At 46.3% G+C, this 13173-nt stretch overlaps 1 protein-coding gene across 1 annotated transcript in view; it reads right to left on the minus strand.

Moving 5' to 3' along the window:
- The window catches only part of MDN1 (midasin AAA ATPase 1), a gene marked incomplete in the record, with an annotated part of 346772 nt that overhangs the window by 43663 nt on the left and 289936 nt on the right, over positions 1–13173 (minus strand). Inside the window, 2 exon segments of the mRNA XM_056566109.1 lie at positions 10118–10223; positions 10839–10965. Of these exon segments, the coding sequence (XP_056422084.1) occupies positions 10118–10223; positions 10839–10965 (233 nt within the window).

Genomic DNA, 13173 nt, shown 5'->3' on the forward strand with positions numbered 1-13173 from the left:
GGGGAGTTGATGTGGCACAGGCGCATCAGAATGAGGAGATGGGGGGGATGTGGCAGCTGATGGGGGAATAAGATTTGGGGGGAATGATGTGGCATTAAAGGGATTATCCAGGAATGGAAAAAAAATTAAATAAAAGCTCAGATCAGCTTGGACATTAACCTTGCATCTATTAATCTACCGTCTTTTTATCTCCTGTACATGGCTCTAATACACCTTTCTGCCCTCCTACTTGTTCCCTTCCCTGCATGCTGTCTTTACACTACAGGTCCCAGCATCCTTTGCTGCTGCTCTGTGCTCACTTCCTCCTAACTGCCATTTTCTGCCCCAGTCCCTTGGCCCCAACACTCAGAACGTTACTAAGCAACCATTCCCATCCTGCTTTCACCTGCAAGAAACCTGCTGTACAGTCCGGTCCTTTTACAATTCTAATAACATGGTTGTTTACTAAATGTGTGAATTAATTTGTGCTTCTGCCCAACATTAGCCCTAAACAGCCCATAAGTATAGATAGATATAAATAAATTACATATATATAATTTTATATTGTATTTAAAAATACAATTTTTAGTATTGATACTATAGTGTATTTCTATATATACACACCTACATACTTTTACACAATACGTATCTACAATATATTTAAAATAGTTAAAACTATAAGTTAACTATGAGTTGGCTTGACTGAACCCACATGTGGACATATTTCGGAAATTTCATTTGACTCTACAGCTTTTGCAAACTACAACTCCCAGCATGTTGGTGCAACCTTTGCCTGGCCAGGCATGCCGGGAGGGGAGTTGTAGTATTGCAACAGCTGGTGGCAACCTAGTTCAAAAACAATGATTGATAAATAGATCCTATAAATATATATATAATATATATATATATATATATATATATATATATATATATATATACACACAATAGTATTATATATACATACACACACACACACACACACACACACACAGCTCAAAAAAATAAAGGGAACACTTAAACCTCACAATGTAACTCCAAGTCAATCACACTTCTGTGAAATCCCACTGTCCACTCAGGAAGCAACACTGATTGACAATCAATTTCACATGCTGTTGTGCAAATGGGACAGACAACAAGTGGAAATTATAGGCAATTAGCAAGACACCCCCCAATAGAGGAGTGGTTCTGCAGGTGGTGACCACAGACCACTTCTCAGTTCCTATGCTTCTTGGCTGATGTTTTGGTCACTTTTGAATGCTTGCGGTGCTTTCATTCTAGTGGTAGCATGAGACGGAGTCTACAACCCACACAAGTGGCTCAGGTACTGCAGCTCATCCAGGATGGCACATCAATGCGAGCTGTGGCAAGAAGGTTTGCTGCGTCTGTCAGTGTAGTATCCATAGCATGGAGGCGCTACCAGGAGACAGGCCAGTACATCAGGAGATGTGGAAGAGGTCGTAGGAGGGCAACAACCCAGCAGCAGGACCGCTACCTCTGCCTGTGTGCAAGGAGGAGCAGGAGGAGAAAGGAGCACTGCCAGAGCGCTGCAAAATGACCTCCAGCAGGCCACAAATGTGCATGTGTCCACTCAAACGGTCAGAAACAGACTTCATGGAGGTTGGTACAAGGGCCCGACGTCCACAGGTGGCGGTTGTGCTTATAGCCCAACACCATGCAGGATGTTTGGCATTTTCCAGAGAACACCAAGATTGGCAAATTCACCACTGCTGCCCTGTGCTCTTCACAGATGAAAGCAGCTTCACACTGAGCACATGTGACAAACGTGACAGAGTCTGGAGATGCCGTGGAGAACGTTCTGCTGCCTGCAACATCCTCCAGCATGACTGGTTTGGCGGTGGGTCAGTAATTGTGTGGGGTGGCATTTCTTTGGGGGCCGCACAGCCCTCATTGTGCTTGCCAGAAGTAGCCTGACTGCCATTAGGTACCTAGATGACATGCTCAGACCCCTTGTGAGACCATATGCTGGTGCGGTGGCCCTGGGTTCCTCCTAATGCAAGACAATGCTAGACTCATGGGGCTGGATTGTGTCAGCAGTTCCTGCAAGAGGAAGGCATTGATGCTATGGACTGGGCCACGCGTTCCCAGATCTGAATCTGATTGAGCACATCTGGGACATGATGTCTCGCTCCATCCACCAACGCCACATTGCACCACAGACTGTCCAGGAGATGGCACCGCCTCATCAGGAGCATGCCCAGGCGTTGTAGGGAGGTCATACAGGCACATGGAGGCCACACACACTACTGAGCCTCATTTTGACTTGTTTTAAGGACATTACATCAAAGTTAGATCAGCCTGTAGTGTGGTTTTCCACGTTGACTTTGAGTGTGACTCCATATCCAGACCTCCATGGGTTGATAAATTTGATTTCCATTGATAATTTTTGTGTGATTTTGTTGTACGCACATTCAACTATGTAAAGACAAAAGTATTTCATAAGACTAGTTCATTCATTCAGATCTAGGATGTGTTATCTTAGTGTTCCCTTTATTTCTTTTGAGCAGTGTATATATGACACGTACATTAAAGTAAAGGGGGTTGGGGAAATGCCTCTCACTATTAGGGGGTTGTAGAGTGAGTCCTGTGCTTAGATGTTTGTGGGGGAGGTGTCTGCTCATCTTGTCTCAATTCCCTGAATGCATGCCTCATGCATCTGCAACAACAGGGGAATTACCCTTACCCCACACATGCCCCTGCCAGGTCTCACTGTCTGCACCCCCCTCCCCCTCCCTCCCAGGATAGTGCTACTGAGGACAACTCTCCCCCCAGGATTTGCCTTGTCCTAGTTACCCCTCATCAGGAGAGGGTTATAAGTAAACAGCAGCTCCTTACTTCCCATTCAGTGCTGGTCAGGGAAGGTGGTGCTTCCTTCAGTGAAGCTGACTGTCTCCTCTCTAACTCTGTGCAGGAAGGCTGGAAGCAGCTCCTCCTAGTGCTTCATCATCTCCTACTACTGCTGAGACCAAACCCCTCCCCCACCCATCTAGCTCTGCTAGGCTGTAGCAGTACAGAGGAGAGGGAGAAGTGATGTCTGTCTACCTCCTTCTCTATCAGCCTCTCTTTCTAGTGGCCCTGTGAGAGATGCTAGGCAGGAGAGCTCTCTCCCTTTCGGGAGGCAAGTCACATGGTCTCTCTCTCTGAAGGTTAGTCACATGGTCTCCATCTCGGCAGTTGGGTCATGTGGTCTCCATCTCGGAAGGTGGGGGCTGAGGGAGGAGGGACAGCATCCGAGATGGAGATGCCACAACAGGGAGGCAAAAGAAGGTTTTCATGAAATTTCACCATAGTAGGAATGGTGAAAGGAATAATAACTTTTAATGGATGTTAACTGAATAAAAAAAATAAAAAATCTAGGAAGGAGGAGACTATTAATAGACAAATTATTAAAGGACAACTGTAGTGGAACACATATATATTCCCGTGCCCAGGCCTAAAAAATAAACAAAATAAAACTTATCCATACCCTCCTACGTGCCCCCGTTGGTCCGGCAGTGCTAACCTCATTCCACTTCCTGGGGACGAGGATGCCGCAGAGCCGTCGGCATATCATCGGTCGCAGCGATGTCCCGCCCAGGCCGGTGATAGGCTGAGCCCACTGTCATGTAAGAAGCCAGCCTGAGCTCCTTACATGACAGTGGGCTCAGCCTATCACCGGCCGTGGCGGGAAATCGCTGCGACCGGTGATATGCTGGCGGCTCTGTGGCATCCCCGTCCCCAGGAAGTGGAATGAGGTTAGCACTGCCGGACCAACGGGGGCACGTAGGAAGGTATGTATAAATTTATATTGTTTATCTTTGAGGCCCGTACAGGGGAATATATAAAAGTGTTCCACTACAGTTGTCCTTTAACTGGAATACCCATTTAAGTATAGAGCTTCCAAGTAATTTTTTTTTTTACTCAAATTTCCTTGTTAACCCCTTGGGGATGAAGCCCATTTTGACCTTAAGGACCAGGCCAATTTTAGTTTTTGCACTTTCGCTTTTTCCTCCTCCCCGTCTAAAAACCATAACGCTTTCAATTTTCCACCTACAGACCCATATAAGGGCTTGTTTTTTGCGTCACCAATTGTACTTTGTACTGACATTACTTATTTTATAACAATCTGTGGCAAAAAAATAAAATCAAAAATAAAAATAAGAAAGAAACATATTTGTGGGGTGAAATTAATCGGTACTATTTTTGTTTTCATGGGACTTTTTGATTGCTTTTATGAATATTTTTATGGTATATGAAGTGACCAAAAATGCACAATTTTGGACTTTAGTATTTTTTTTTACGTGTACGCCATTAACCGTGCGGTTTAACTACCCTTATATTTTAATAGTTTGGACATCTGTGCACGCGGCGGTACCTCATATGAAGAGGCAGGTGAGGACCCTCCTGCTGTCCAGTTAGCTGATCGGCTCCGCTGAGCTGCCAGGACAAGTTAAAGTTTTTAGATGCTGCGATCAACTTTGATTGCGGTGTCTAAAGGGTTAATGCCAGGCATCACCCCCAATCGGCGGTGCCTAGAATTAACCCTGGGTCCTGGCTGCTGATAGCAGCCGGGACCCACAGGGTTTGACACGCGATCTGCTCGTGAGCGCGCTTCAAACCCTGGTAACAGGACTCAGAGTTACAGGTACGCCCTTCTGTCCTTAAAGGGGTATTCCGCCCCTAGACATTTTATCCCCTATCCAAAGGATAGGGGATAAAATGTCAGATCGCCGCGGTCCCGCTGCTGGGGACCCCCGGGATCCCCGCTGCGGCACCGCGCTATCATTACAGCACAGAGCGAGTTCGCTCTGTGCGTAATGACCGGCGATACGGGGGACGGAGCAGCGTGACTTCATGGCTCCGCCCCTCGTGACATCACGGCCCGTCCCCTTAATGCAAGTCTATGGGAGGGGGTGTGACCACCGCCACGCCCCCTCCCATAGACTTGTATTGAAAGGGGCGGGCCGTGACATCACGAGGGGCGGAGCCGTGACGTAACGATGCTCCGGCTCCTGTACCGCCCATCATTATGTGCAGAGCGAACTCGCTCTGTGCTGTAATGATAGCGCGGTGCCGCAGCGGGGATCCCAGGGGTCCCAGCAGCGGCACCGTGGCGATCTGACATCTTATCCCCTATCCTTTGGATAGGGGGTAAAATGTCTAGGGGCGGAATACCCCTTTAAGTACCGGGATGTGAGGGCGTACCTATATGCCCTCCGTCCCCATAAGTTTAAAAAGGAGATTTTTTTGTACTCACTGTAAAATCTCTCTCTCGTTATTGGGGGACACCGATACTATTGGGTATATGCTCTTGCCACTAGGAGGCGCTGACACTTGGAAAAAAGTCGGCTCCTCCCTGGCAGGATATACCCGCCCACTGGAATTGAGGTAATCAGTTGTGTCACAAAGCAGTAGGAGAAGCCAACAAAGAAATATGTCTGAAGGACCCTAGAAAAATCCCGGAGGAAAAAAACCAAGAACCAGAAAAGAGGACCTGGACCAAAAATGAAGAAATGGATGGGTGCGGCTTCCCCAATGAAGGCTACGAAAAAGAGATTTTACGAGATTTTTCTCGGTCACTCTTCATTGGGGGGGACACCAATACTAATGGGATGTACAAAAGCAGTCCCCTAGGGTGGGAATAACAACCAGAGAAGGGGAGACAGACTGGAAACTGACGAAACCCTGGCCCAAGAGGCAACAGTTACCCTGAAAATGAGTGTCCGGAAGGTCCCATCGTCCACGGAGATGGACTAGGATGCCAAAGAAGTGATCGTCCGTTGTAGAGACTCAAATCTATGGCCCACAGAGAGACAAGAAGGGCTGCCAGGAAGCCCGACGATCGTAACCATCCTGGAAAGAGATAGAAACTTCCAGAAGAAGACTTCCAGAAGCACAGAACCAGACAGAGGGGAAAACAAAAATAGAAGGGGCCCGACAAGGGAACCCCAGCCCAGAGAACCAACAGATTTAAAAAAAATGCCTGGGAGAGCAGTGCATGCCTGAGCAGAAGGCGAGCAGAGTCAAGGTGGAGACCAGAACATCTGGGGGGGGGGGGGGGGGGGGGAAAGGAAGAGAGATGGAAACTGGCTCTAGAAAGGCACAATGCATAAGCTAGATCACCGAATTTGAAAATCTGCAGGCTCCTTAACCTAAGTGCCAGGGAAATGCCGCAAGCACCAGGGCAGAAGCTGACGGAGTCTGACACAGTGCCAGTACAGCGGTAAAAAAGGTGAAGAGGAAAGCACGTCCACGTAGATGGCGAATTGGCCTGACTGGCTTAATCTGGCAGACCGGAACGCCCTCTGTCCCAGGAATACATGGACCCCAAGGGAGAAGACAAGAGGTAACAAACGGCCAAAAAAAGGAACGGAACGCCCTGAGAAGGAGCATCCCAGAATACCGGAGCGGCCGACATGGGAACAGAGGTTCCAGAGTCTCCTAGAAGACATACACCCCTAGGGTGAACAAACCCAGGTACCGCGAAGCGCTCCGGGAGACATATGTCTATGTCTGAACAAGAAAAAGGTGCGGTACAGAAAGACCGCCCCACAAATGGGATCACGGAGAAGTCTGGGCAGGAGTGCTATCATGCACGAGACCGCAACCATCACTAAGGCCCTGAGTACCATAAGGGCCAACCTAGATAATAAGGCCAGCCACAGCAGCCTAGGAGGTTGCCCAATACAAGGAGACTCCCCAGACTCGCACAAGCCAGCGAAGAGGGAATGGGCACGGAGAACCAACCTTGAACCCCAGTGGTCAGAGCGGACCAGAGTATGCCGAAGTTGGGACTCAGGATCTTGGTACATGAAGGTTACTCTAAGAGACTGGCGTGTCAGTGTAGAGCAACTGACACTATCAAAGGGAAGGATCAACACATCCCTCCAGGGAGATTGCGCCAAGGAAGGAGAGCAATGGTAGGGCCCAAACTACAGATGGTGGTTAGTCTTGCCGACGCAGAGCCCTTCATGATTGCATAAACTCCACCAACAGAGGAGAGTGCCATGGCTGCATACAAAGCTCTTCTAAATGCTCTCAGGTAAAACAAGGGCCCAGCCAGGTACCCCACCTATGTAGGGGGACTCCATGTCGGCAGTGGAAGCGCTCAACGAAACAGTCCCCCAGTGGAGGGGAAAACAAGGGGGGGGGGGGGGGTGAGAGGAAACTCAGGTACTGACCGTGCTGAGCTTCCTGATTCCCGTACCTCCTGCAGAAGGAGATAGCCAAGTACGAAAGGTACTGTAGGAACAGTGCCCTGAGGCAACGGGTCAAAGTACTGGGAGAACTCAGCAACCCTGGGAACCCTGCGGCAACATAGTGAGGTATGGAGGAGCCATTTGTGTCCCCAGATCTGAATCCTGGACACTGGTGATGGGTACAGAGAATGCAAGTAAGAAGCACACGCAGTAACCTATAGCGTGTGGGAGGAACCCTTTGGGGTGAAATCCTGGTCCCTGAGAAAAAAAAAAAGGAGGGGACCGACAGAGCCAATCCGGTTGCTGACTAAGGCAGTAGAGCAGGCGACAGCCACCCTGCACCGGAAGGAGCATGGGGGGGGGGGTCTGTGGACAAGACTGTCTCCCTATCAGGCCCCATGCCAGAACAGAAGTTCGTCAACATTTCACATGTGGGCACATGCCTCTTGACAGCCTCTTAGGTGGTGGAATGTTGAGTGGGCTATTTTCTTGTTTTAATTAGCTGTGTGCAATACCAAAAGTAGAGAAGGGACATTACTGCAGAGATGTCCTCTACATACAAAGAGCAATAATGGAGCCAGTTGAGCCCACTAATTCAATCATCATGGTGGTTAATTGCACAGTGTTTTTAAATGTGTGTGTTCTAAATTTTGTATTCATTTGTGCACTTTTTGGACCCTTATATTAAAGACCTGTAAATAGTTTCAACTTTGGTGGTTTATTGTTTGTGGCTGGAGGAACCACTGAGCCTTCAATGCCACACTGCAGGAGAGGAGAAGTAGGGCAGAGCTATGCAGACTCCCCCATGCCATAATGCCGGCCGGGAAGAGACCTATAATCCCCAGTTCCTGTGCTGTAGAGGCAGAAGACTGAGTTACACTCTGAGTCCCCAGCACACATGGCTGCCGGCATTTGTAAAAGGGACAGGCTTCCCCATGACTGACGCGCCCACTACAGGTGAGTCTGCGGGCACTGATACAAGGAAGCTGCGACAGAGAGGGGAGCGAGTCGGCACTTAGTTGATCTCCAGAGCCCGGGAAGAAGGGGGACGGAGCTACAAACCGACGAAAGGCGACAGAGGAGTAGAGAACAGCCAGGGCAGAGATTGGGGGGGGGGGGGGGAGAGAAAGAGTCTGCGACCGTAGAAAGTACAGGGAGCCGCCGCTAAAGCCGGCAGCTGACTTGAACAAAAGTGTCCGCCGTAACTCCCGAGCTCTAGACTGAGTCTACGGGCGGGAGAAGAATAAAATAGATATATCATCACTCACTGATATCTGGACCTTAGCCTCCAAAATTGTCCCATTGCGGACCGAGTCCACAGAGTAGAAGAGGTAAGAGAGACCCAGGGAGATAATTAACCCCTTAAGTCCCGCCATAGTGTTGCCAGAGGTTCAGTAAGTGAATCACCGAACAAAAGAGGGCACATACCTACCTAGCTCTTGGCTATACTCAACTCCTGAAGTCTTCAGCCAGCTAAAGGCCACGCTGCATCATGCCAGGCTGCCATAGCGAGGCGAGCAGGGGCAGTGGGGGACCCGGACCCAGGGTATACGTCCAGGCCCTGGCCCTTGGCGAGAAGAGGTTAAGGGTCCATACTCTGTGCACCGTGCCCCTTTGTCGCATGTGGGAGATCAGATAGCGCCATGCTCCTGTCGCCCAATCTAGAAAAATAACAAAAGGAAAAAGAACCTAACTATACATACTTAACTAGGTAATCAGTTTTAACTAGAAAATAATAAAACAAGAGACCAGGTCTGGGGAGCACCAGACCTGTGTCTTGCCTCCTACTGACACTAGATAAAACTGATGACCTCACTTCCAGTGGGCGGGTATATCCTGCCAGTCATGTTTCGACTTTATCAACTGCATGAGTTCTTGTTGTGAAGTGAAAGCATCAAGGCAAAATAACTTAACATCCTTGAAGCATTTATCCAGGCAAACTAAGGCTGGGTTCACATCAAGATTTGATTGTCCTGCAGACCACAATTTTCAGTCAGTGTCAAAAATCTGACGTTCTGAGAAAATGACCAGATCGCAGTAACTAGCTGACTAGGATAGGGTCCGCAACCCCATAAAAGTTAATTGGTCCGTACACAAATCGTATCTTTTGCAGCGGACACTCAAATCATGATGTGAACCCAGGCTTAGGCTGGGTTCACATCACGTTTTCTCCCATACGGGAGTGCATACGGAAGGGGGGAGCTGAAACCTTGCACTCCTGTATGCCTTTCTATGTGCTCCTGTATGTAATTCCTTTCAATGAGCTGGCCGGAGTGAAAAGTTCGGTCCGGTCGGCTCATTTTTGCGCCGTATGAGCTTTCACAACCGGACCTAAAACAGTGGTTGACCAGTTTTAGGTCCGGTGAAAAAGAGCATACAGCGCAAAAATGAGCCGACTGGACCAAACGTTTCATTCCGGCCAGCTCATTGAAATGAATTACACAGGGGAGCGCATAGAAAGGCATACGGGAGCACGAGGATTCAGCTCCCCCCTGGCGTATGTGCTCCCGTATGGGAGAAAACGTTATGTGAACCCAGCCTTAGTTTGCCTGGATAAATGCTTCAAGGCTGTTAACAGTTCTTTTGCCTAGATGCTTCCACTTCACAACAGCAACAACTTATGCAGTTGATAAAGTCAAAACATGAAGATGAGATACTTCATTAGCTGACTGAATTCAAGAATAAGTCAACATACTAGGGTAATATAGTGTACTTCTCCCTCAGCTGTCTAAAGTAGTATGCTTACTAAATAAATAATAATAAATATTAATATACCAGGTACACTACAGATCCATGTTCAAGTGGCAGAACATGGATCAATAGGGAAATAAGCTCATTTAAAATATAAATAAAATAAAAAAACCTACAAGTGTTCAGTCTCCAGGCACACATTCAGAGCAATATATACAACGTGCACACTGAAATCCATCAGCATTTCTCACCTTGACAGGATTTAACAGTGCAGCCTCCAGTCTAGCATTACGAGCAAGTGATCTGTAGAAATACTTCTGACAACCATCCCAAGTTGTGGTGATTTCTGAAAGCAGTCTAAAGGAAAAATACCATATGGTCAAGCTTAATAACCAGTCTCTGTCTTCCTTACAATGCACATTTTTCTTTACATTTAAAAAATGTTTGTAGTCCAAGCAATGATCTTACAAATAAATAGTTACAAATAAATAGTTTTCCTAAGATAGAGTTCAATTCTATGCTAAAATACATTCATGCAGATATGCTGCACGCATATCTTTTGGTTTTCTTACAAAAGGATAGCATACAAATCTGCTGGTGTGACACTGCAGGAAAACAAATTATTTTCAGTGACAGTCAGACTGAAGTGGTTATCTGGGCAGCAATATTTTTCTACTTAGGGTCAGGGAGGTGGTAAATAAAAAAACAACAAGCACTTATTGGCTGAGTGGGCCTATGACGTCATGTCCAGGAACCCAGAAGCGCAGTGCAGCTGGAACAGGAGCTTTGTGATACTGGTGGAGACGGGTCAGTGAGGAAGGCAAGTTTGTGTTTATATGTGTCGTCCCCCCCCCGCCCCCCATTTACCACCTCCCTGACCCCTTTTACCTTTGACATTTACTAATTCAAGAAAAAGTCCAAAAAGGAAACAAACACATCAACTATTTTTAAAAAAATAGGTAATACACATACTCAGAATTGGTCTCCTGGGTACTATTTGAGACAGCAAGTGCACTGTGTAGGTCCAAAGGATAGAGGCAAAGCATATCCTGATTGTTCTTTGTACGCATCCATGCAATTCCCCGGCGATATGACAAGCCTACAAATTATAATAATAAAAATGTATGTAAAGAAAAATTTAAGCAGCTATGCTTGACAATAGAAGAGCTTAAAACAGTTTCATGAACATTTGTGAGAGCTATACAAACAAAAAGCAATTAAATAAGCACTTAATAAATTAAGGACACAAAGATGGTGTGAAACAAAGCGTAAAAAAATTGTGTTAAAGAGTCATTCACATCCATTGACTGAAACAGTTTGGCTAGGTTCACACTACGGAATTTCAGCCTGCAATTCCGCTTTGATATTGCAGGCAGAAATTCTGCTTGCTAAAATGTACAAGCTAGTGAATAAGTTTTCCGTGCACAAATTCAGTTTCCAAATTTCCAAAGTGTGAATTTGTGAACCGGAAATCCGCTCATGCAGAGCTTCGTATTATTTGCAAAGAGACTTTACTATATAATCCCTCAACAAGATCATTAAATAGATAAATATATTAAAAAGAATAACAAAACTGACCCCTGTGGTACCACACTAGTGACCCAATGAGAGTATGTACCATTAATAACCACCCTGTTTCCCGTCACTGAGCCAGTTGCTTACCCACTTACACACATTTTCCCCCAGACCAAACATTCTCATTTTATGTACCAACCTTTTATGTGGCACAGTATCAAATGCCTTGGAAAAATAAAAGGTATACAACATCAGTGTACACCCTAATCCAGTCTTGAGATCACCTTCTCATAAAAGCTGATCAAGTTAGGTTGATCGGATCGATCCCTCATAAATGCTGATATGGAGTCATACATTTATTTTTATCGAGATAAAAGAGGTCAAAACTAACAGGCCTATAATCCATGAGTAACTTTTTGGCTCCCTTTCTAATACTGGTACCACATTTTCTATGCACCAGTCCCAGGGAACAGACCCTGTCAATTTAGAGCCCTTGCATATTACATATGGGGGTCTGTCTATTACATTACTTAAATCTTTTAGAATGCGGGGGGTAAATGCCATCAGGACCTGAGGATTTGTCGATTTAGATTTTTCTTTTTTTATGCAACACTATTCTATGACTTGGGTTAGACAGATGACAAGTACTGTAGAGTGCCAATGCTTTAATTTCTAACATTTTTACTATTTATATAGTTGAACATTTTGGGGTTAGTTTTACCTCTCTTTTGCAATGAGTCTGTCTCCACTTTTGCTGGTTTTATCTGTGTTTCTTTGTTTTTCTAAACATTTTACAGTTTTCCCTATAGCTTTCCAATGCTCCTTCACTGCCTTCCTGTTTGAAAAGCTTGAAACTTTTTTTTTATTTTTTTTAAAGTTTTTTTTAGTCGTTTATTGCCTTCTTTACATTTTTATTTACCTACACTGGTTTTCTTCTGTTCCTGACCCTTTTATTCCCCTTAAGGTATGTACATCTCATGGCGAGAATAAGATATTTTTAAACATCTGCCTATTTTGTGTCTTGTACTCTTGTTTTTTAAAGGACATTATCCCAATTTATAATGTTAAGGGCTTCTTCTGAGCTGATCAAACTTTGCCATCCTTAAGTTTATTGTTGTTTTGGCTTCTTGTAAGGTTCCCTAATAAGAGTACCTTTGATAAACTGCACTCTCCCTAATCCCCCTCCCAATCTGTCCCTGACTAACTGTATCCCCACACTTATTTCAAAACCCCCTAAAAATACCTTAATTTATTGATATTCAGCAGCTCAGTTATCTGCCTTGTGCCAGGGGAGGAAGTAGGCGTGACCGGGCAGGCGCAACGTCATCTAAAGCCTGCTTGGTCTGGCTTCCGCCCTTCTTGATGTATGCTGCTATCCCTCTCGGGAGCACTCATACAGCCCCAGCACAAGGCAAGGACGGCAGCCTCCGAGTCTCCTAGAAGAGCAGCGCTCCACTAACTCTGGGCCAGCACGCGCCTGCTCTCCTTGTCAGGGGCGGAGCCTGAAGATGCAGCTGGCTGGCAGTCAGGAGCACACCCTGCAGTGATAGGAGCACATCGCTCGCTCCCGTCTGACAGGCGGGGAGCTGCGCTGAGTCTGCAATTTTGGACTCACGCCAGGCTGGCGTGATTCCGAAATCAATGAAAAAGCTTGCAGCCAGGGACTTCTAGTGGCCACAGTTTCAAAAGGAAAATAGACATAAAATGACCCGGGGTTTTTCCGTTTTTGCACTTTCGTTTTTTCCTCCTTACCTTTAAAAAAAAAAAAATCATAACACTTTCAATTTTGCAC

The sequence above is a fragment of the Hyla sarda genome, chromosome 3 (assembly GCF_029499605.1).
Source record: "Hyla sarda isolate aHylSar1 chromosome 3, aHylSar1.hap1, whole genome shotgun sequence".
In the NCBI taxonomy this organism is placed as follows: domain Eukaryota; kingdom Metazoa; phylum Chordata; class Amphibia; order Anura; family Hylidae; genus Hyla; species Hyla sarda.